This window comes from Lissotriton vulgaris, chromosome 12, assembly GCF_964263255.1.
Source record: "Lissotriton vulgaris chromosome 12, aLisVul1.2, whole genome shotgun sequence".
NCBI lineage: Eukaryota > Metazoa > Chordata > Amphibia > Caudata > Salamandridae > Lissotriton > Lissotriton vulgaris.
Genome location: NC_141700.1, coordinates 811,932,050 through 811,957,738, shown reverse-complemented (window position 1 = coordinate 811,957,738; position 25,689 = coordinate 811,932,050). Strand labels below are relative to the sequence as shown.

The following is a 25,689-nucleotide window of genomic DNA, read 5'->3' as shown; positions in this document are numbered from 1 at the left end:
AAGAATAATCAGCTTTGTCAAAGGGACTCTTTATAATCTTCCCAAACACAGACTACTTTCCTCAAAGTGGATGGCTATGAGCTGAAAATAGTGGATTCTACAAATTTCTAAATATAGTTTTCAAAGACATAAATATTTAACTGCCAGCTACCTCTCTTCAACCCTTAGCAGATATGTTCCACCCAGTAATCTAAGCTCAGTTAACCAAACTCCCCATAAGATCTCACTCTTCGATTCATTGGGATTGCTGCACTGGAACGCTCTACTGGCTGAAATATGCTCTCTCGTACTCACCACATCATAACTCCGCTCAAGAATCACCTCATGTCAGATAAACCCTAACTACTCACCACACACCAGCCCCACATGGCACATGTATACATTTGTATGTTAAAACATCCACCATCCATCAAGCCCACAGCGTCCTTTATATGTTCTTTGACCAGCTGACAACTGATTATGGACAGTGTACATTCTTGCCGTTTGCCATGCTTTTTTTAAATATTCGCATTGGCCTCAACCTTCTGGATGATGCAAACCTTCCTGGGTGGATCTAGTCAGCTGGTCTTCAAGGGCCTCATGGTAATTTAACAGCTCAATTCCTTGAACCCTGACAGAAACTAAACTCTCTCTTGGTCAAAGTCTATGGGTTTTTAGTTCATGTTCAGCAAACCACCAAGTGTGAAGGGAAGGCAATGTGATGATACAGGACAGACTTTCCGCTGCAGGACTTAGATGAATAATTCATCGGCCCACCAGATAACAATGACTCCTAGAGAGACGGTCCTAAGGGCAAATCGAATGCAAGAAGTCGTGTTCACAAGACTCACAAAGCAAACCATAATTGGAACCACCATTCTCAAGATCATTTAGTCCCACAACATGCTTGTAACATCTCTCTCACATATGCAGACAGGGACAAGTGCGCACACAAGCTCTTCTCATCCACCTGAAAAAGGGCGGTGGAGGTGTCAAGCCAGACCATAATAAATCCAACATTGAACAAGCATAGATAGGCACAGCCAATGGGTCTCACCAATGCAACAGATTGAATTTGCCAATGCCTTTTTATTTCCTTGATAGTTGTAGTGAATGCATGGAAATCTATAACAGACGTATTTAAATGTTCTTTTTAAAAATTAAAAAAAAACACAAACAAAATGTCCACTGTGGATGCATGTGCAACCACAGCCACAATCCTTGTATCAATTTTGTTTTAACTCCATGAAAATGTAGCTGCAGCGGAAGGGGTCTCATCCAAGGCGTCTCTATTCAAAAGGCTTTTCTTATACTTTAAAGAAAGCCAGGTACACGGAGCATCTTAGATGACAGCACATCCGCGGCACTGATCTGTGAAACCTCACTCAAAGAAAGATGCCATTGATGCACACACATTAGCAGGGGCCATCTTTGAATAGTTTTCCTTTCAATATAATGAAAGAGTTTCCCAGATGGCTGCCGCTCAGGCAGGTACATGCCCGGATGGACATCCTAGAGTAGTTAAATACATTTTATGATGGCCAGCCATAGACAGTGCGAGGGGCTGGAGTGGCAAGTGGTTGAAGGGAAGGAGGGTTTTAATAAAGATAAGGTGATTGAAGGACAGGGCAACAAGAGGGTTGAGTAAGGGGAAGCAAGGAGAGGAAACGGTTCAGCGCATGCATTCCACCGCAAGCGATTAGGTCAGCTATCAAAGAACATATGCTAGCAAGTCAAAACGCAGTGAAACCGAAATGCTTCTTTCAGGACACTTAACACATGGGAGAAATAGGTAACAAACGTACCGAATCAGGAGCAGGGAAGTGAAGCAGACAAGACAAGAAAGCTATCAAATTACGAGCACATGGCGGATCCACAGCCCACTCTATGTAGGAGTTCTTCACAATAAGTATTTGACAAGAACCAGAAGTGAATGTGTTGAAGGGGGTTTGGACTAATTCCAGTAGACAAAATAAACATGAACACTTGTTGTCCTTCACCCCAAACAACATACCCTGTTTAGTGAGTGATAGAAATTCCATTCCCCACCCCTCTTTAATGGGCAAAAAAAGTTTCCTAAGGCAACACAAACACCACATAGGTGAAAACTACAGCCACCTTAAACTAACAGGGAAACCACAGAAAACTAACCACCTGCTTTGTAGGATGAATTACAATCAGTCCTGTCAGATTTGATCCACATTTGCCATTTAATTTCTTCAATGGCTACAAGAAGTGTCACCGAGTAACAGTTACGTTAGGAGTAGTGTTCCATTTCACTGCTCACACTTCTTCATCACCACACACCTAAACAAATCTCTGAATAGTCCTACAACTCTTTAGGGAGGATAAAAAACATGACATCTCTCCAAATGAGTGAATGAATGTATACAAGCTTTATAAACTGCAAACTTAGCCCAGGGGCATCAAGGCACTGCGGACAGGGATCAGAGATGTCCATGGATAAATGGCGTCCTGATTCAAGCTCCAAAGACTCTTGAAATACAATACCAGGCATGTCAAACATGTTATTTTGGGTTTTGCATCAATTAGAGGACATATTTATCTGAGTGGGGCATTTAAGCAATCTAGAGCCATCAAATCAGGCTGTTGGAGCAAACAGCTCTTCCAGCTCCCTGGCACTGATGAATTCAGACTGAAGCAATTACTCCCCTGGGCGATCACTGAGAAAGTCAGAGCCAAAGGACGCAGACCCAAAACACCACTAGAACAACGGTTTACTCAGGATTCTATGTGAAATGGTATTACTCGCCTATACAACACTCTATATGTGGTGGCAGCGTCCACAGGTGAAACACTTCTGGGTAGTGGTGTTACAAAAGATCGGCTTGAATATTCGGTGGAACTGCCACTAGATGCATTAGTATTGCCTTTGGGAGAGTCTGGTGAGGACTCAGTGTACCCCTATACCACCACCGAGGAAAGCTCCTGATCCCCTAGCTGTTAGCGGCTCAACTTTCCATTGCCCACACCTGTAGGAGCCCTCATCCTTCAAGCCTAACATTCTGGTGGTCCAAAGGCTGGCATTTCTACAGTATGGAGAGGTTGACCGCACTTGTAAAGGACAAAATTAACAAATATGATAGAATCTGGTTCCCTTTCAAGACATACCTAAAGAGGGAGAGTGAATGTGTTGTCCCAGACACTGTTATATCCAACAGGTTGCAAAGATCCTGACCAAGAGGACTGTCCTCATCGGCGAGTGACTCAGATGATACTGCAAACAATCAAGACCTCCCACCCCTTGATTGTTATCTGCAAATAAGGACTGCCCTATATTTTCTTCTCTTGTTTCCTCAGTTGATCGGATGCCTGGTTCATGGAACCCTGACCTAATCTGGTATGCAATCTTTACATGGAATTTAATTTCTTTGAGCTTTGTTTGTTCTCCTATGTACCAACCAGTACTATGAGAAATAATAAATAAAGAATATAAAAAACCTTACAGAGGGAAATCAAAGCTTGGTGAATTTCCTTCATCACATTCCTGTAAAGTTCCTTCTGCCAGTTGTGTAACAGCTTCCACTCCTCTCCAGGGAAAAAGGTAGAAGCATCACTGAAGGTCACCTGTGAAGTGAAAAGAACATGCTGAATATTAGCTCTGTCCAGAATTAAGGATGGTAAATTATATGTAAGGTCCTCAGGTCACTATTTACCACAATATATTTATTTCAGTGTATATGCATTTGTTTGATGGGTAAACCTCCAACATAACAATAGTAGAAACATATAATCTTTGGTCAAATAATACAAAACAATTTGTTTTAAAACAGCACTTTATTTATACCAAAAAGAAATTCTATCCCATAATACTCCTATGTGTATTTTAAAGTAAAGCACTTAAATCTGCATACGTTGATCTCAACTAACAGTCATTTTCCAATAAATGATGTAACAAAGATGAAAGGAAATGCGAGTGCTGCTATAAATAAGATAACCAAGGAAGCTCTTGTCTTCTCTGATGTGCTCTACAAATATTTAACATACAGGCACGGGCCTATATTGTAGGAATCCTAAACTGGGCTGTACCTGGAATACTTAAGCAGGGTGAATAATTAAAGTTCTGCTTTTTAGGGTCGAGGGTGCGACAGCACATTTGCTCTCGCTTGCGACAGAATATTGTTTACAATAGAGGGCTTCCAGCCCGCCCATTGTTTACAATTTGTCGGATTCAGTCTCAATCTGCTTTGCTACCTCCAAATTGGCCATCACAGTCAAATTGTAATTTTTGGTCTTTTGTGTGGAGCACGAACCAAGCACAGATTGATTCAACTTAGTTAGTGCCCCTCCGCTGCTCCCAACATGATTGAGGTACTATTTCTTCTTCCTCCCCTTCCAAGCCTCTTGTTGTTTAATAATACCACAATGCAAAAATGAAACCTGGTCTGGGGCAGTTGCAACACTGAAGGGAAAGGGGACATAAGCGTTTTACTGTGAGACCGTTTTACTCTAAACTGCATGATCTCCCTTCACTAAGAGCTCACAGCGGTAGATACATGCCTGTCAGTACTGTATCAGGTTATAGTGCAGGTGTGTCATCTTGCAGACGACTTCAATGCGCATTTGAATCCCCTCAGCACCTGTGCCTGCAGGCTTTGTCAAAGCATGAAGCAGCAACTTACACAATGAAGAGATCTGCACCCACTATCTATTGTTTTTTCGAATGGTGATCGTTTTTTGCTGTCGCGAAAACTGTCAGACCTGGGTATGCCGGCTACCCTTTTGGAGCTAGTTCGAGCTCTCCATACGGATACTTGGTGAAGAGTCCTAATAGGTGGGGAAAGAGGTCTCTCCCAAACCCTCCCCACTGCAAATGGCCTAAAACAAGGATGTTTATTAGCGCCTTTACTTTTCTCCCTATATATTTCTGATCTTCCTCACAATTTACCTCAAAGTGAGGGTATTGCCCCGTTACTGGGGGTAACCGATTGCATGTTTACTCTATGGGCTCAATGACCGCATCGAATTGTTGTGCTACCTATAATTATGTACCTTGTTGATTACATATGATTTATTGTTGCATTTATTTTTCTCGCTCACACATATCTTATTTCATTTATCCCTTCCACCTCACTTCTGCTACACTCTAATATGGCGGTACTTTTTAGCACTTATCCTCGTTCGCACTGAGGCTCGTTTTCACTGTAGTCCCTTGTTTGTTTTCACACACTCCGGTTATTTTTTCCTGACGCTATGGCTGCTCTGCACCTTCACCACCGCTCCGCCGTATCTCTGCGGGCGATCTCATAACCTGTTGCATGTAAGTACTCCACTGGAGACTGTCTCTATATTATCACTCGGTTGGTCTAGTCATATCGCGGGTCTATCTTTCCTACGTTCCACTCCTATTTGCACAAAAGGTCTTTCTGTTTACCGCACGCCGGCTTTTCAGCATGCCGTAGACTCACGCTGGGACTCCATTCCTTCTAGCGGACTTCTATACATCCAGGGAAACTATGGATCTGTACATGCCGCTTGTCTGGTACACGTTTATAACTCCTATTTTTTCACTTTTACAAACCATTCGATTTTCTTTCACTCATAGCGCTAATCATTGCTTTTAGCTTTTCCAATGTGTGTTACTTGTGTTACTGATTTTGGTCATTTTCTGACTTGTTTGTAGAGTAATCCCTTGACAAAGGGCACCTGCCCGAAATGCATCGGGATGTTTGAGGATTATCATGTCACCTACAGATTTAACTGGAAGACATGTTTTTTGATTTCTAAAGAACTTCTTGAATGAAAAAATTCAAAAATTTCACATCATTCTGAATAAAACCCAGTGATGGTTAATCTGGACTTCTGATCCTTTGTATATGGAATAAGACTTCGGTCCTTCACGGTTGTGCACAGGGGTGTTCTCTCCCCAGACGGGGGAGCCTCTTGATTACTCTATGCAGACGACATAATAATATTGGATTTAACGGCTAGGGGATTAAATAGTCGTCTGCAGGCACTACATAAATTTGCAGAAGCCCACTATCTAAAGATTAATATATCTAAAAGTAAAATTATGTGCATGCACGGAAGAAAAAAGCTGCAGTATGGGAATTTTGTGTGATCTGTGGGTGGCCAAAAATTGGAACTTGTAAAATCTTTGGTTTTCCTGGGAAAAATAGTGTGTGGCAACCCAAGTGATAAAGCCTATATAGAAAGTAACATCCGTAAAGCTACCACGCAGGGAAAAAGTTTAGGCTCCCTCTATAGATCAACTGGAAGAAGACATTTTGCATTCTTGTTCGAGGTTTTCCGTGCAATAAATACCTGCCTCTCTGTTATATGGTATTGAATTGCTTGACATAGAGAAATGTTTTTTTTTTTTAAATACAACAGAAGGACAAAGTTTAAGAAGCCTCGCCTCAGTCAACTCTGCTTGCCCAGTGGCTGCCCTACGGTTAGAATTTGGTTTAAGAAGCAGTTGGGTACAGGGTCTTGCGGGGATAGTGCGATGGGTTGCAAGCATGGTAAAGGGTGATCCTGCCACACTAAGATTTTTAATCCAGAAAGAAATATTAGAAAATCTGAAGGAACAGTCATTAGTTCTTTAAAATTTTAGGATTGCGGTTGATTTGTTACAACTGGATGAGTCTCTGCTTTTCACCCTCTCGGCATATCAATTAAGGGCCACCTTGAAACAGGCCACCAGGAAATTCAAGTTTCTCTAGGGATAGGGATGCTCGCATCCTAAAGAGGGGTATCCATCGGTTTATATACTCCTGTGAGATAAATAAAGCACAGGCTTAAATTTTCTGGAACCTGCCCCACGGAGTGTGCAGATTCTGGCTATTATTGAGACAGGGTATGCTCCCTTTAAATAATGTGCTGTCTAAATGGTATGGTTCTCCCCCGATCTGTAATTTGTGTAATAACTCATTCCAGGACGTTAATCATTTGCCCCGCTTTATTATTGTATCGGCGTAAATGGATGAGTGTTTTATACATTTGTCTTAAATTATATGTAAGAAGCAATTATTAACTTTGGTTTTAACCTGATGTTTTAGTGTTCAGGGCATAAAGGATATTTTAATTATTTCATATTGTATAAGAAACTATGTTGGCCAAAACTTTTATAAGTAGCTGGTCTTTCAATGTATGTGGATCTCTTTGGAGTTCCAAGAGCATAAATAAAATCAACTTGAATGGGATCTAATCTCATCAGAATTCAATTGATTACAAACGCTGGGTTCAGACATTAGACTCCCCAGATACTATCAGGAGAGATGCTTGCGTTCTAATTCACGACACCAGCTTTCTATCCCCCGCGCCAGGAGAGCCAGACTCGGAGGCAGATCCTTCTCTGCCTGCACGGCGACACTCTGGAACGCCCTCCTGGCCAACATCCAATTGGCTCCAACGGAAGCCAGTTTTAAGAGGCAGCTAAAGACTTGGCTCTTTTCCCAGAATAACTAAACACTCCCTCCCCTTTCTCCGCCCATTCTGCCTGGAAAAATGATCACTTAGCGCCGGGACACCTCCTTGCGAGGTAGCTGTTTGCGCTATATAAATATCGGTATTATTATTATTATTATTATTATTTAGTAAACGTTGTTTACTTCCAGAATTTTCAAATTCATTACATTTCTTCAGACATGTCATATGTCAAAAATTCTTAACTGCCAGTATACAAAAAATGTTCACATCAACGTAGCCAACGCGTTTTGTCTCTTTTCCGCTAGACTTCTTCAGGGCTCTGTCCTTTTTGAAAAACATTAATCAAGACATCTGCTCTCATTGATTTGTCCAATTCCAAAGAGATCCTTAGTTAATCAAATAGAGGCCTTCAGTTGAAGCCTTCAAAGTTCAAGACCAGCACATTTATAATTCTGGCACATATAGGCAATGGAACCAGGTCAGTATTGTGGTGTGCACCGTCTCCGGGTTTGGAGTGAAAAAAAGCGCTATGACTTGACCTGTGCAGGCCGTGTCCTAGCACATTTTTGTCTGGCAGCAGGGGTGGGACAAGCAAGACAGTATGGGGCAGTTCAAGCAACACAACTTGACCCGATATCAGTCCATGAACATATTTCCAAAATATAAAGCAGCATGTGAAGCTAAAACACAACTAAGTGCGGGTGCCCATATTTGGTTAAAGGAAACTGAAAGATAAGGAGTCTCTAATAAGTATATACCATGTCGATATTTCACAGGACCCAGGTTTCAGGTAAGCATATATAAACTCATGGAAACAAGACCGGCAAGTCTATCTTCAAAAACTTTGTATGTGTATGCAACAGTTCCTGTAATCCATGAAAACATTAAAGCATATGAGAAAATCAAATGAGTGTCTAACACGCTAATCTACAGGACCCGTGTTTCATTTTAAAGCTTATGCAAACGTATGAAAATGAGGCCAGCGAGTCCGCTTTCGAAGTCTTATTATACAGCAGCACCCATCATCCACAAGAGCATTTAAGCGTTTGTAACTGCATAAGTAAAAAGTAAATGGTGAAAGACGGCAGGAATACCTTAAAAAGCCAGAATAAGCAAGGCAAATAATACAAAACAATGTCCATGGTCCTCAAAATACTCTCTCTTTGAAGTCAGAGAAAGAAAAGTAAACAGGCGCCCTCGGAAAACAGCACTTGAATACACTGCAAATGTGACAAGATAAGAACAAGAATTTCAGGCCTGTTTCAAGAAATGGAGCTCGGAGCGTGTGAAAAACACAAGTGCTTGCATTAAGTGCTCTTTAACAAACAAAAAAAGTAGTCCGTAAAACAGTTGCTAAAATGGGAGCGGTGGATGGATAGTAATCCCTGGTCCATGCTCTTAGGAAAGGCTAAACACAGGAAGAGGGTTGAAGCATGCATGCTATGGACAAATGATGAGGAAAAATAGGAGAGCAAAGATGGAGCCAGTAAATGGGCAGCCTCTGGGTGGGCTGAAGTCCTCCAAGTATATACAACATTCCTCTTCGAGAGAGCAAGTGATTGTGTTTTTAGGTTGAGCATCCGAGACCTTTTGTATATAATTTAGTATATACTTATATGTGTATGTACTTTGTGGGCTTTGGAGATCAGCCCTAGTACTTGTCTGCTTCCGCTTAGGGACACTTTTGTTTCTGTTCAACTCCCTCTATTTTATTGTCTTGATAGAAAACGACCAGAAGAGGTCAGTAAAATACCAGAATTGCTTTCTGCTTATTCAACTGCCTCTATTTAAAAGTACTGATTGAAAAGGACCAGTAGAGGTCAGTAAAATACCCGAATTGCTTTCTGCTGGGGGACTATATTTAAAAAAAAATTCTGGCGACTGCCTCTGTTTAACTTTCTTTTTTTATATATATATTTTGATTGAAGGAAGAAAAACAAGAGGAAATATTACACATATCAGGTGTCATACAGTAAGTACATTGCAACGGTGTGTAGGCGAATAAGCCAGTATGGTAAAATCAATGCACAGGAGAGTGGGACGACAACATGAATATGTATATGAATAAGAAGCAACAATACGATCCACAACCCCGTTAAGCTGACACCAGCTGAGTCCGCCCACCCCACGATTCAGGATAATTGAGACCAGAGCAGACACCCAGATTATGTGGAAAAGATCGAATCAGGATAAGTAACCCACCTCTCGTAAAAGGGGAAAAGAGGAAAAAATGGCCATAGAACTAAAACAAGGACAAAATAAAAAAAACCTCCCCCGTTTCCACCACCCTGCACCCCTGCAATGGCTACGGCCTAACCCCACTAGCAGCGTGCCTGTCGCCCCACAACTAAACCTAAAAGAAGATAAAGAATGGAGGAGGAGAAGTCATACTGGCTCCCGGCCCCACCCGCTCCCCGCCAGAAGCAAACCACCCCGAAATACAGTCAATACACTATGAAGCAGCAATTACAAAACAAACGTGGGGGGGTTTGTGAAAACCGCTCGACTCCTGCATCGTTATGGCTACAAGTCCCGTATCAAATAAAGCCACGCTATCCAACCCATACAATCAAACTCAACCCTGGCCAGTCCGATTTTTCATGCGAACACTCTCCGCCTGCACCGCCATCCCGACAGGAGAGTCAAAACGTTCAAGAAAGGCAAAGTCAGTGCGGTGTGATCGGATCCAAAATGTTAGTATTCGAAGTCCACCAGTCAGACGGCGATACCAGTCCATCAACAGTAATTCACTAGAACGTAGTCGAGCCGACTGGGAGGAAACTAATGATAAGGCAATCCGATAGTCACTGGGGAAATTATCTCGGAATAGAAAATCAGCTGTGTCTATCTTGGGCAGTGTCGGCATTAAGCATCATGAATTATTGATAGTTACCGGCACGCTAGCTGGTATTCGAGAGCCAATAGAAAACACCAGATCTGGGTTCCACTCGGGGTCCTCTGTCTCAGGCATGTCTTGCTTCGCGGGTAACACAACTTGTTTCAAATCTATTAAAGGGTCGTAGTCCGGTTTCAAATGCATAGTTTCAGCTGTTTCGACCATTTTGTGGATGATGGCGGTGACCTGCGAGTGAAGCGCCCCAATGGCGGCCATTACGGTCTGCAACGACGGCGTACCTTCCACCCGCTCCATATCTTCTCGCAGAGTAAGAGATCAGATCTTTGACCCCGGAGGTCGACTACTCCGGGGTAACAGGCACAAGCGGGTCCGACAGTCACGGGGGGCACCAGTCTTTCTCGCGGTCTAGACACTGTCGCCGCTAGCGAGAATCAACGCCCGTCGACCCCGGGGGGTCAGCAGGGTCCCCGGGCAACGAACTCCCATCCACAGCAACCGGTGCGTCCCACCGCTGTGTCCTTAAAATCAACTTGACCACCATGGCACCATCCAAACCGGTCAGGATATTCTCCACTTCGGGAGACCGGACGCCGCCCAAGTCCCGCGGCCGATGTTGTTCAACTCCAACCCGGATGGGTTAGAGCTCGAGGCCCCGGCTTCCACACTGAATTAGGTCGAGAATGAAAACACGGCGTAACTTCATCAATCGAAAAGATGGAAATCTTGGAAGTAAACCGTTGAGATCAGCAACACTTCAGCCACACGGGAGTCTGATGCGAAGTCAGGATCAATATCAGGATTTATATGCTGCTGGCGGAGGTCGGCAGAGCTGGGAGCTTACGCGACCATCTTGGTTGCTAGCGTAGCTCCTCCCTGTTTAACTTTCTTGTTAGAAAATGACCAGCAGAGGTCAGTAAAATACCAGAACTACTTTATCATTCTCTAGATTCCTGTCCATACAAATTGTCTTCCACAAGCACCCGTAGACAATAATATTGTTTTCAAATATTGAATATTGAGTGATTTAACTGCTCTATGGCCCTCTCCTTTATGCCTCTGTGCTCTACGCCACTCTACTTTACTCTATGCCACTTTAACATACGCCACTACTCCACTCTACTCTACTCTATGCCACTTCAGTTAATGCCACTCTACGCCACTTTCCTCTACGCCGCCCTACTCTACGCCACACCACTAACGTTTAGCCATACTGAACAACAGCTATGCTGCTGTACAACAAAGCTAAAAGACTTTGGCAAAGCCAATAATTTTCATATAGGCTTTGCCAATGCTTGCTGTTTTTCTGGGCCCAGAAAGGTGGGTGAAATCGATCTATATCACACATTAAACCAGTTTGTTGTAAACAGTTGATATGGAGGCACCCTCACCCCTTAATTGCTATAGGCTGGTTTTCTGCAATTTGTTTATGGTATAATATTTGTACTTACAAGAAATTTAAAAATAATTAGAACAATTACAATATTGTTCAGTAACCCACCAACAAATAAATCCAAAGGCTTTGATTGTTAAAATAGATCATTAAAAGTGCTTTCGTTAGTGTATATCGAAAACGTCCTTAGTTTATACCTAAAACTTGAAATATTTGTTGGCATGGTGTGCAAAATGACAGTGGACTGGGGAATGGCATGAGTAATTACCAGTGGCTGAGATTAATAGAAGCATTCCACTCTTCACATTGTGTATACTTCCTATGTGTGATGTGTATGCCTAGACATGAGACCTATACTCACTGTGGAACTGGAATCAACTACACCCAACTGAAGAGGCCCAATCAAGGTGAAACCTGTCTTGCATTGCTTGTGTTCCGGTTCAGGGAGGACCTGGTCTGGGTTTTCAGACTGTATTGTCTCTATTGCAGTAGGGTCAAGACTGATTTGAACATGAGTCCAAACTGAGGTGGCATGGGATGTAAAAATAACTGCCTGGGAGGTGACTCTGGGTTATTAGCAGTAGCTGAGATTTATTCAAGTATTCCACCCCTTGCTGTTTTGTATACGCGAATGCAATGCCTCGACAACAACAGGTATGCCCAGACATTACTCCCATGCTCACTTTGCCACTGAAAACAAACTACACCTGACAGAAGAGACCTTATTAGGGTGAAACCAGTCTTGGGTTGGTTGTATTTCTGTTCAGGGAGGGCCTGTCTTGACAGTTCATATGGCATCGTTCCTATTGGAGCAGGCTCCAGACTGATTTGCAAAGGACTAGGTCTAAACGGAGGTGGCAAGGTGTGCAAGATATAAATGGACTAGGATGCAGCTTGAGTAATTGCCAGTAGCTGAGAATAATTCAAGCATGCCATCCATCACCTTTGTGTATACTCAGTATCATCAACAACAGCACATCACTCGGCATGTTCATACCACCCTTGTCTTCTGAAGAAAACTTCTCTTCACCACTCAAACTAAGGTGTGCATGTGGGAACTGAATGACTTTATATGGAACAAATAAGCGCCAGGTGAGATCACTGCTCATGGGACAGTCCCCCCCCAAATCCTCCCCAGTACTGACCGCAACTGAACTAGCCAAGCAACACTTTAAGCTTAGGCAGATCATATTCACCTGCTAAGGCAAAAGGGATTGGAAAGGCTGGGGTGGGTGAATGCAGCCAGTGAAAAAGATGGGAAGACACTTCTACAATGACAATCCTTTTCTGGAATAAAAGGATAAAGTAAAACATTATCTTTTCTTTCCCTTACTCTCACGCACACTAAAGCTTCTGTTTGGACACTCCTACTCCAAGGAGATTCACTGATTACTCATCTTGTGGGTTTGTAGACTCTGCTCTCAAACGAACACACCTCTCTAAAAATACTGTTCTCTTTTTGCTCAATCTTAACATTGTATGTTTAAGAAGGTTATCTAGAACAGTATATTGCCTCTTGGTACTAATGTCTTATGGAGTCACAATGACATTTGCCTTTGACAACCCTTAGGGTTGTTGTTGAGACAGTCTATGGTACACCCTGGGTTCCATGGGGACTTCCTTTTCCAATACCCAATGGGCCCCAACCCTCTCTCTCTCTCCGCTCAACTATCACCAGTGTGTCCCTCCCCTGTCCCCTGTATTAAGAGCCATAACAGCACTGGTGCCCGGTCATGTATCTATCACAACCAGCTGAGTGCCTCTCAGCGTGTTCCCCATTCCATTAATTACTCCCTACCACATTCATCTATTTTCATGTAGGATTTTCTTGTGCTTTCCACTGTCAGAGACAAAGTATGATAGAGATGTTTGGAATGCCTCCAGTAGGCAAACGTCTGCCATACATGCAGAAAGCTGATATCAGGAGTCGGAAAAACCTTCAACACCACCAAATACGAGAGGTCCTGGGTGAGAAATGAAACAATGAGGAACTGAAAACGAGTATTACTGGGAAGGGAATTAAAGTAATGCTGTTGTTTCAGTTTCATCCTTCCCTTTCGTGGGCGATGCATGCAGCGTGGCACTGGCCACCAAGAATTTGTGAAGGACCATTAACTATCCCGCTCATCCAGCTAACAGACCTCTCTGAAGCAAGATGCATTGGAGAAACCAAAACATGAACCCCTCATGCCACTGTGAACTAAGAGGCGTTTGAGAACCCTCAACTGAACTTCCTCATGCCACTCTGTTCTAAGAGGTGCTTAAGAACCCCGAACCTGAACCCCTCATTCCACTGTGAATGAAGAGTTAGAGAACCCCAATCCTCATACCACTCTCATACCACTCTGTACCAAGAGGTATTTGGGAACCCAGAACCTGAAGCCATCTGAGTTTCACCGCCAGTAATGCCTTTACCTTCACTCCTTTCAGTAGATATTGATGGGTACTCGTAAAAATAACATTAATAAACTACTGGCGGTGGGCAGTGATTGCATCTATGCCACCTAAAATAGCCGTAACCAAGGTGTCAAACTACTTCACACCGGGGAAAATAAATAAATAAATAGGTGGGCGACCAGGAGAGGGTTGAATCTGGAATGGCGCTGACCAAGGAAAACCTGTTAGCGTACCTGATGGACTTCAAGACTGAACTTAACACCAAGGCCACAACCCCCCTGCCTGACCTCAAGTGGGCGGCCTCAGTTGGTCTCTCCATGATGCTCTACCACTCCTGGACAATAGAACTGGTCATTGACCTGATCTTAACAACATCCCTCACCTGACCTGGATCCTGCTATCCCTCCAGGACATGTTCGCTTTGAACTTTACCTCGACCGTGGACACCCTGCTATTTGACCGATGCCCGTGGAGCTACCTGTTAGCTGAAGAGGAGACGGTCCGTCACCTACCCAGCCGGACATTGGGCCGACGTTCCTTCGTCTCTCTGTCGTACCCCCCCTCCTACCCCTTCACCCTACCCTCTTCCCCCTCTACGCCCCCTTCTTCTCGCCTTCTATCCCTTAATGCGTTTCAGTTGAGACCTAGCTATTTGTCTGATGCCCGGTGGAGCTACCTGTTAGCTGAAGAGGAGATGGGCTGTGGATACCCTCTTGGTCATCACTTACCCAGACGGACATTAGGCACACTTTCCTTTATCTCTTTGTCGTACCCCCTCCTCCCCTTTCACCCTACTGTCTTCCCCCTCTACTCTCCCTTCTTCTTGCCTTCTATCCCTTTAATGTGTTTCTGTTGAGACCTAGCTATTTGACCGATGCCCGGTGGAACTACCTCATAGCTGAAGAGGAGATGGGCTGCGGATTCCCCCTCGGCTGTCACCTACGTAGCTGGGCCTTGGACAGACTTTCCCTTCGTCTCTCCATCGTATCTATGCCCCCTTATTCCCTAACCCCCTCTCCCTTCTCCACCCCATTTTCCTTTTCTTCTATGCTCCTTAAATGTTTTTACTGTTATCGTTGGAACTTGTACCAGATTTAAGTTCGCAACTATGTGGAACCTTATGTAAAGCGCTCTGATACCTTCGGGTCTAGCCAGCGCTATATAAAACTCTTTAAATAAATAAATAAAGTCACTCTGTACCAAGAGGTGTTTGAGAACCCTAAACCTCTCTTGCTACTTTGTACAAAGTGGTGTTTGAAAACCCTGAGTCTGAACCCCTCATACCACGGTGAAAGAAGAGGTGTTTGAGAACCCTAAACCTGAACCACTCATGCCACCCTGCACCAAGGTAAGAACCCCGAAAGTGAACCGCCACAGTGAACCAAGAGGTGTTCGAGAACCCTGAACCAATCATGCAGTTGCTAATAATCAGGGATATTCCAGGGATCGTCGTATGGAGCTGAATAAAACTTAATTTCTCATGTGCTGTGTCCTGTCATCTCAAAAGCTGCAAATCCAATTTTACAGTTATTTACAACCATTCAGCAGTTTTGTACTTTTTAGGTCGAGCTGATGTGGCATTCATGCGAAGCATGAATGCATCAGCTCGACAACTTATGCTGCCCGTATTTAGGAGAGCGGACAGCTATCAGACGCGCGCTTTCCCATTGTCAGATTTCACCTCGGGAGCGCGCGTCTGATAGCTGCGCATGCGCGGTGCAAGCCCTGGCTCTCACACAGACACAGGCAGCCCCCACCCCTCTGCATGCACGCACGCACACACACACAGGCGCGCGCATGCACACGCAGGCACACTATCCCCTGCCTCGCATTCTCTCACTCACACACAGTCACGCATGCGCACACACATGCACACACACACACGCACGCACACATGCATACACACACAGGCCTTCACATTAGCCCTGGCCCCCCCTCCCCTCCCACTCACCGGGCTCTTTCGGCGTGTTCCGTGTCTCCTCTTCAGCGCTGGTCGGAGTCGGCCGGCTTCACTGCTTCCTCGGCGGCAGCGGGCGGAACTTCCTGCTGGATTGCAGGCCCCGCCCCCGTCTCGGCCAAAAGTGCCTGACTTCCGGTTTTCACGGAGCAGGGCTGCGGCGGTGATTTCGAATGCTCTACGTTATTGAATGGACGCAATTTACAGCACATCGTCACAATTGACGACGTCAAGCACGTAGACACCGGTGCAAGGTCACGCATGGGGTCAAGAAACGTAACTCCATTTTGTAAAACCGGTAACCTAGCAACATACAGGAAGCACATCGGAACTCTTCCGTTAAATAAATATAAGTACTAACAAAGCTGAATTACTCATCAGTGACACGCACACTGCGTGTCATTTTGGCAAACCATTAGTGACGCACACAAGGTGTCATTCCGGAAAACATTACCTCATCAGTGACACGCACACTGCGTGTCATTTCGACAAACCATCTGTGACACTTGTTTTTACAGCGTTCCATAAGTAAGGTTAACAACCCCCCACATACACACACACACAGACACAGCCCCTTGCATGCAGTTTATAAACGTAGCCCTTTGCATGCTGCTGTAAAGTAGGTTTATAAACTACACAGGGGAGGTGGGGTTGATTGACTGCATCTTGGAAGACCTTGTTTACCTCACTTTTAGGAAGGAAGCTGACTCGTGGTATCACAGAAATGTAAATATCGGGGTCACCACCAGCCCGAAGCATAGTTTTTTTGTGGCAAGATTTCAACTGGAGGCGTTCTGGTTACTCGCAGCAGGTGCATTAGCCGACAGAATTTTCTCTTGGCACGTTTCTCGCTGGATCGGCGTGACATCAACCTGTGCGTTGATTGGGTGCAATTTATCCGTGTAGTGCTGCAGGCTGCAATTTCGAGAGATGCCCCCTCTAGATAAACCTACCATATGGGTGGTTAATCTGTAATGCTGTGGACGTGACATCCTCCACCTGGCTGAGAGATGTCTCTCCTCAGTTGTAAAAAAAGAGAGATTACAAGTCAGCCAACGGTGCTTGCAGTATTATGCACACTCCTGCACAGAGAGGGCTCTCGAACGCTTGCGGCGCGCTGTTACAAGGGCCCTGCGACCTCAAGGCGCTTTGCTAAGCCAGCCACCCGGCCATTAACATGCAGGTTGTCCAAAGTCCAGCGCGGTGAGGCAGGCAATCCGCTGTCATCCAGCTGTTACCATTCAAGAGGCACTTGCCGCAGCGGCGTAAGTGCACTTCAGCACAGGAAGTTATCTCCAAGGCCAGGCCAGGCAAACAGGATAAGCACACTCGAGTCTGCGAATAGTGCCTCTCACTCTGCCTCCGTCCCAAGAAGTCCCCTTTTTAGATACACCCTGGCAAGACTTTTTATTTTAAAGGCTTTATACTTCTTAATAAGTTCCTTCCGTTTATAAATGTCTTTATTTTCATGTCCTTCTGTGAAACCTCTTGCCAGAGTGGCACCATTTTGAAAATCCGCTGTGAGTTATTTTTTCCAAAGGTCTGACTTTCTTCTCTTTTGCCTGACTTGTTGCGGACTCTCCCCAGCCCCACTAGCATCTCAGAGGTCTCCTTGATAGGACTTTACATGGTTTAGTACCTCTTCACCCTCTTTTTACGGTTCACTGTTAATGCAATAGGTCTCGCATTATTAAAGTTTGAGCTATTGGCATTGTAAATGACAATGCCTTTTATTTGTTTGCATCGGTGCATAAACAAGCCCTTTGTACTTATAGTCTATGCTTATGAGAAGCAAGGCTGGCAGTCTCTTTTACTGCCAGCCTTGCTCATCGTAAGCAAGGACTATACATTCAAAGTGCGTGTTTATGCACCGATTGCAGATTTTAAAAACAAATGAATAAAAGACATTGTCATTTACAATGCCAATAGCTCAAACTTTAATAATGCGAGACCTATTGCATTGTAAATGCTTGTTTATAGTGAATCTACATATTTCACTTCTCGTGCTGCTGACCTTAGAGGCACCTAAACTACAACTTTCTCATATAATGTAATGTAAGGAACAGTTTTATAGCGCAACTGCCACCCAACGGGTATCCTGGTGCTGAGATTACCAAAAAAGAAACACTGTGTGTAACTGAATTTAAAAACAGGGCTGGAGATTAATCTCTGGGAAACAGTCTAGTTTTCAATTCCTTCCTGAGGCGTGACAAAGTGTTCAATTGTCTAAGCTCAATTGGCAGTATATTCCACAGTCTGGAAGCTACAAAATTAAATGATCTGCCACCCAATCGAACTTTGTGAACATCTGGAATGCATATCAGATTAGCTGAAGAGGAACGCAGGCTTCTAACTGGAGAACACCAGAGTAATTTCCTCTGTAAAAGCTTCGGCCCCATTTTATGTCCTGCCCTGTAAACGATACAGAGTGCCTTAAACTGGACTCTTTGCGCAATGGGCAACCAGTGAAGATCTTTTAAGGCATGCGAGGCAGATGCTCTAAGTTGTCTGTTTAATGCAAGCTTAGCTGCAATAACCTGTATCCTTTGCAGTTTTTGTAACAGGGAAGCTGGAGCTCCAAGGAGTAGGGCATTGCAGTAATCTAATCTGCTCATAATAATACTCCTTACCTTTTGAGTTCTAGCTGAAGCAGGTTGAAAAGGGAGTATTTTTCGAAGAGCTCGGAGCAGAGATAGGCAAGTGCTCACTGTTTTATTTACTCGAGAGTCCAGTTGTAGATTACTGTCTAATAGTACTCCTAGATTGCGAGCTGTCTTAACAGGCAACACAGGAATATTAGCAGTAACTGGCCAGAAATCTGCTGGTAGGGGGCGATGAACTTTGCTTGCAGCACAGCAAATTACTTCCGTCTTGTCACCATTAAATCTCATGCCAAAGACAATCAAATAAAATCCCCAACAGCCATACACACATCTTCTAGACCAGCCCCTCAAGGACTGGCTCTTACATCCTTTATTTGTTGCTCTCTCCATCCTTCTCTCGTCTACCCCATCTCCTTAAGGGACTGCTATTGCCCTCCTCTTTCTCTCTCTCTACTCACAGCATCTCCCTCCCTTCTATCTCCGTCTCTCTTGTATCTGTTAGCGTTACTCTCCCTGGCCCCCTCAAAGAACAACCCCTGCTTCCCGCTTCACACTCCTCATCTCTCCTCCATCTGTCCCTCCTTTGCTCTTTGTCTCTATGCCCCGACCCTCTCTCCGTCACATTGTCCTCTCCTCTCCCCCACTCTTTCTCTTTCCTGTTTGTCTGTGTCCCCCCTCCCCCCTCGCTCAGCTCACTCCCTCTCCATCCCACTGTCCTCTCCTCTCTTCTCTCTGCCCATCTGTCCCTCCTTTCCTCTTTGTCTCTCTCCACCACACAGTCCTTTTCTCTCTCTCACCCTTTCTTTTCTCTTCTCTCTCTCCATCTGCCCCTCCTTTCCTGTCTCTGTCCCCCCGCCCAGCTCACCCCCTCTCTCCATCCCACTGTCCTCTCCTCTCTCTCCTTCTGTCCCTCCTTTCCTCTTTGTCTCTATGTGTCCCCACACACTCTCTCCACCACACGGTCCTCTCCTCTCTCCCCAGGGGATGCTGCTGCTCTCCCTCGGTCCATCACTCTGCCCTCTCCTCTCTCCCCAGGGGATGCTGCTGGTCCCCCTCTCTCCATCACTCTGTCCTCTCCTCTTTCCCTTCTCTCTCCTTAGGGGATGCTCCAGTTTCAGAAAAGTACCAGTCATTTGTTGACGTTTAGTATTCTAGAAGTGTCAAGAACTGGTAGGTGACAAACTGTGCATAATTCTCAGTATTCTATTATAAAACAGCAGTTACAGATGTCACAGTTTAGGTCTCGCCTAGGCAGCGAGCATGTCCTGCATAGGAGGAGACCTCTTGAAATCGATTTGCTTTTTCGCACAAAAACGTGCACGCTTTGCACTGCTTTCAATGGCAACGCGTGCACGTTTGGCGATTCCCTTGCGGGAACGAGCTTTGTTGGCATCTGTTTGTAATTAACTTTCAAACAGATGGTGCCCCTGCTCACTCATCTGCCCTCGCTGCCCCGTTGTTCTGTGGAGGAGGGATGCAGCAAGGCTAGTTTTCCGGTGAGTCATCAAGGTTATTGTGTCTTTGAGTGATATGACGCCCAGAACTGATTTGTACTCTGTTTGTTTCAATATTTTGTAGACAGCACCGAGGCTCTCTGTCATCAGTTGTTTTCTATTATTGTTCTTAAACTTTTTCACTCCCTATAATATACCCTGGTTGTTTAATCCAATTTGCCCGTAGTACATCAAGGCCTTTTTTTATTAATTACATTTTACAGTTTTGATAATGCATTATAAATTCAGGAATATAACTCCCAGAATGCAATGGAAAGGAGCATTGCCTAGACCGACTGATATGGTTTATTTTCGGTATGTGGTGTAAGTGCTTCAATGAAAGATGCAGCAATTACCCAGAATATGCAGGCCCTGTGCTTAATTTGAGCCAGTGGTTTCCGGTGCTCAGCACCTCACTTAATCATCAATACCAGTGCTTTTCGTGAGCACAGTTAAGGACACATTCATTTATGTAGCAAACACTTTTCCCAAATGCAGGGGGTGATAAAGTGGTTTGCCCATAATCACAGGATGTTGAGCTGACTCCGAGACTCAAACCTGGTTCCCCAGCTATGCAGCCAGCAGCTCTGGTCCTTATATCACATCCTTTTACAACTTTTATGATTAGTAGTTAGTTCTATTTTAGGCGGCGCTAACCAGAGAAATAGCCTGTTACAAGCAGTCTCACTGCACATATTTTTTTACAAATTAAACACTGCACAGGTCGGTAGGCCTAGTAACGAGTGTCAGTGGTACCACAGAGAGTACACATAAATGGTTCTAGTTATGGTTGACAGCAGCTCCACAGAGTGCATGCAACAGTGGGCCTAGGAATGTGTGTTGGTAGATCCACGCGGCACAAGCATCAATGTGGTTTGTAACAATGACCACACTCTGTGCATGCATAACCGGCCCAAATAAAGGCCTCACTGTTCCTACACAGTAAATACATGAATGGGTCTTGTTAAAATCATCAGTCACTCGTCAAAGTGCTTGCCTCAATGGGCCTTAAAATGTCATGAGCTAGGTAATCTGTGTAAATCAAAAGCACAAACAGTGTCTTAAATGGTAAAGCAGAAGTGGCCAGGACGGTGTATGTTATTTTTCAAGTTAAAGTAATCTACATTTTACTTACGTTCCTACTACGGTATTTGTTAGTAAAGACCATAACTATGACCATATAAAGACCTGTCCACCTCGCGTTGGACAGGAAGTCAGCCCCATGTCCACATCCCTGTTATTATCAGCACCAACAGAATCGTGAATACTATCTACTCGCCTAGACCCCCTGCTCAATACACCTCTATCCACCTAACTCCCCACATCATCGAGGCTCCCCGTTCGCTCTCTTGTATGCTCCTCAACTGCAGATCAGCAGTACAACACGCTTCTGACATTGCTGAAGCTCTTCTCGCTGAAGATATTGACATCGCCTTCCTCACTGAATCCTGGTTCAATGCCCACTCCACCCTTATTCTTGACATTCTCACCCCACCAGGGTACAACCTCATCAGACAAGACAGGCCGATTAAAACGGGGGGGGGGATGGGGTCTAGCCATCTTGCACAGAGATCAAATACAGATTACCAAACTCAAACCTGCAGTACACCTTTCGTTTGAATACCTAGGCGTTGAACTCACTACCAAGGTCAACCCACCAATCAAATTCCACACTATCTACCATCCTCCCGGAGAGCATACCCTCTTCCCAGAAGAACTAACAGACCTCATAACACGATTCTCCTTGACAGACACCAAAGACGTGTTCTTGGGTGACCTCAATATCCACTGGAACGACCCAGAAGACTCCACTGTCCTGAACCTTTCCAACCTTCTGGAAATATATAACCTCAAGCAACTCTGCAATAAACCAACCCACATCAAAGGTGCAACTCTAGATGCGATCATAACAAACAACGATCGGATCTCCTTGAGAGAGATTTCTACCATTTACTGGTCCAACCACCACCTCATTTTGTTCAAGATTGACACACTTACCAACCTCCAACCTATCTGTGTTGTCAACCCCAAACTTCTAGCATACCGGTGTGCGGTCTTTTGGCGGTCGAGTACTGCTACCAGTCCTTTTCTACCAGGAGCGTCACTATCTTCATCAAACCTCACGGGCAATGCTATGACCAGATCATCCTCCATAGTATCTTCCGCTCCTGGGACATCCTTTCTACTTTATCTTTAGGTGGATACAAAATATTCGTGCTAACAATTATACATCATTATTGCTCGCCTCCGGATATTTTATCAACTTGTGGAGATAAATACTCGCTTCCTTCACTATTGCTCTCATCACCTTACCATCTACTCACTGGAAGTTATCCTCGTGGAGGTTCTACAAATGTCAACACAAATAACGATCTGAATCTAAGCTACCTCCACTATACTGTTCTACCACCTCCTTTTCTCTGATGTCATAACATCATATGACAAGCTATAGGACTACATCGTTCCACATCTCAAGATCTTAAGAAGCTGCCTTTACTGACTAACCTTTTATATCCACGCCACACCTAACTGTGAGTCCTGGACTCTTTGAAACTCTAACAATAGACGGTCACCTGAAGAAGGCTCAAGAGCCGAAACGCGCGTAGTGGTGTCTACCGCTTTGCCTTTATCACTGTATATATGTTTCATGTCTATTGATTTTGTATTTTCTCTTTTGTATTTTTAATTTAAGACTATATAAAATTTAAACACATAATCACTTATAAAAACTATATATACAAAAAACAGTAGAAAACAAAAGAAAAATAGTCAACAACAATAAACAATAAAGCTCTATCAGAAATTATTTTGCTCATTGGTTTCTGTACACAAGTGGACTTAATATACTGTTTCATCCTAGGTTTTTATTTACAAAAAAACGTAAATTGTATTATCTAATCAATGTTTGTCACTTTGCTATAGACCTTTCCTAACTCTGTTTCTTCCCTATGTATAGCAAGTGCTACTACATTATTTAGGGGTCCCCTTTTTCCAAATATCAACCCCAAACTCTTAACCAGAAACATCAAAGAAATACCTTTATCCGAACTTGAAGCCAAGATTCTTCCCCATCTTCAACTCCATCCCTCAACATGGACGGCTGATGACCTCACTTTTCACTTCAACTGAAGAATGGCAGAGGTCTTCGGCCAAGTAGCTCCTCTCAAACTCAAACAACCGAGGAGAACCAAATCAAAACCCTGGTTTAACATGGAGCTGAATGATGAATGGCGCCAACTCAGACAAACAGAAAGGTCTTGGAGACAAAACCCCTCATCCCTGCAACTAACACATCTTAGATCTGCTCGACGGTCTTACAAAAAACACATCTTCGATTAAAAGGCATATTTTTCTGCAGCCAACTTGATCTGGCGAAAAACAGACCAAGAGAACTCTTCAACATTGTTAAAAGCCAAACTAACTGCACTCCCTCTCAAGAAATCGAAGCCACCAAGGAGCGATGTGAAGTAATTGCCACTCTCTTCACCAATAAAGTCTCAAAAATTGATCAATCCTTCTTGCAAACTGCTAACCCCCTTCCCCCTTAACCTGCCCCCTTCAACCTCCCTGGACCACCCGACAAGAGCTCTTACCAAAGACAATCAGACCTACCTCCGGCTCAAAAACAATGAGCATTGGTCCGACTTTGAGCTAATGTCGGTAAACAAGGTCTTCAATATAATTTCCAATCTAAAACCTTCCTCCCACACCATGGACCCCCTTCCTTCCACAATCATAAAAGAACTCAACCACATGATCTCCCCTTACTGGACAAAAATTATCAACGCCTCTCTCACCTCAGGCTGTGTCCCAGACTCCCTTCAACTAGGAAAAATCACACCCATTCTCAAGAAACTGGGGGCTGACCCTAATGATCTTAATAACCTCAGCTCTATCTCTAACCTCCCATTCCTTGCAAAAACATTAGAGAAATGTGTTCTCCTCCAACTCAATAATCACATTAATGAGTTCAACCTCCTTGATGCCTTTCAATCTGGTTTCAGAAAAGGCTGTAGCACGGAATCAGCTATGCTCAACGTCGCCGACAACATTCACAAGGCCCTAGACGAAGGAGATGCCTGCCTACTCATCCTCATTGACCTATCTGCAGCATTCGACACAGCAAACCATCCAGCCCTTTTGGAGACCCTGTCGTAACGGTCCGGCATCAATGGCACAGTACTAAAATGGTTCACCTCCTTCTTTCAACACCGCTCGCAACAAATTTAAATTACCTCCTGTCTCTCAAAACAAACTAAAGTTACACTTGGGGTCCCGCAAGGCTCGATCCTCTCCCCATCCCTCTTCAATCTCTTCATGGAGCCCCTCACAATCATATTGAAAAAAGCCGGAGTGAATTACCACCTTTACGCGGACGACACCCAAATCTATTTCAAGATCAAGTCTCCCAGCGACATCCAACTCCTCAATACCACACTAACCGAGATCCAAACTTGGTTCTACGTTAACCACTTAAAGCTCAAACCAGACAAAACGGAACTAATCCTATTCTCTCCAAAACGTAACCATCGCCCAATCCAAGAGTGGCTCAAGAATCTGGTTGCCCTAAACTGCCCCTTTACCCTAGCCGACTCAGTTAAGTCTCTAGGCGTCACCCTTGACAAGAACTTATCTATGGAGGCCCACATCAAAAACTCTGCAAAAAGTGCTCTTTTCTCTCTAAAACAACTCAGGAAACTGAAACCCTTTCTACTCCACGATGACCTCAAGACAATAGTCCAATCCCTAGTTCTCTCCAAAATCGACTACGGGAACCCCATCCTTACAGGGACTCCGAAAGCTCATCTAGCCCTTTTAAGAGAAGTGCTGAACATGTCCGCTCGGCTCGTATCTGGAGTTAAAAGATTTGAACACATCACTCCAGCTCTCAACTCCCTCAATTGGCTTCCCATGGAAGGGAGATGTATCTATAAATTGGCCTGCATCACACACAAATCCTTCACTCTCCTGCCCCCAACTACTTAAACAACAAACTGAATAGAGCAGGTCCATCCAGAACACTAAGAAGCTCCAACTCAATCCTTCTTATTCCTCCGAAAGTGAAAAAGAAAACAATCCAATACCATTCGTTCTCTGGCATCGCTCCCAGGATATGGAACGCTCTCCCTGGAGTCCTCAGATGCAACCCCTCCTTCTCCTGTTTCAAAAAGGACCTGAACTTCCATCTCCTAAACAAATACTATCATGACCAATGTCAACTAACCTAGTCTTCTTTATCCAAGTTGTCTCCCCTCTCCCTGGACTTTCAAGGATAGTGGGTTACCGGACTATGTCTTTCTCGCCCTTTTCTTTTTGCTCTCTCCCCCTCCGCTGCACTGCATATTTATTCCCATGTTGTATTTTTTGACTGTAGTTTGCTTCCTTACTGTCGGCCTACTATGTAATGTAATGTCCTTCTGCTGTTTACTGTGTGTATGTAAAGCGCTCTGATACCTACGGGTCGAGCTAGCGCTATAGAAAACTTTATAAATAAAATAAAAACTCTTGAGTAACAGTGTGCTATTACCTCATAGTGATAGGTAGATGACTGATGTTGGAAAGCATAACAATTCATACTTTTGACATGGTGAAATAAATATCAGGCACATATCCTTCTTGAT

General features: G+C 44.2%; 1 protein-coding gene across 1 annotated transcript in view; it reads right to left on the bottom strand.

The window, feature by feature from the left end:
- LOC147678858 (uncharacterized) overlaps nt 1-25,689 on the bottom strand; it is a 121,333-nt gene that overhangs the window by 95,062 nt on the left and 582 nt on the right. Inside the window, exon 2 of the mRNA XM_086946291.1 lies at nt 3,447-3,567. Coding sequence (XP_086802417.1) covers nt 3,447-3,567 — 121 coding nt within the window. The remainder of the gene's footprint in view (nt 1-3,446; nt 3,568-25,689) is intronic.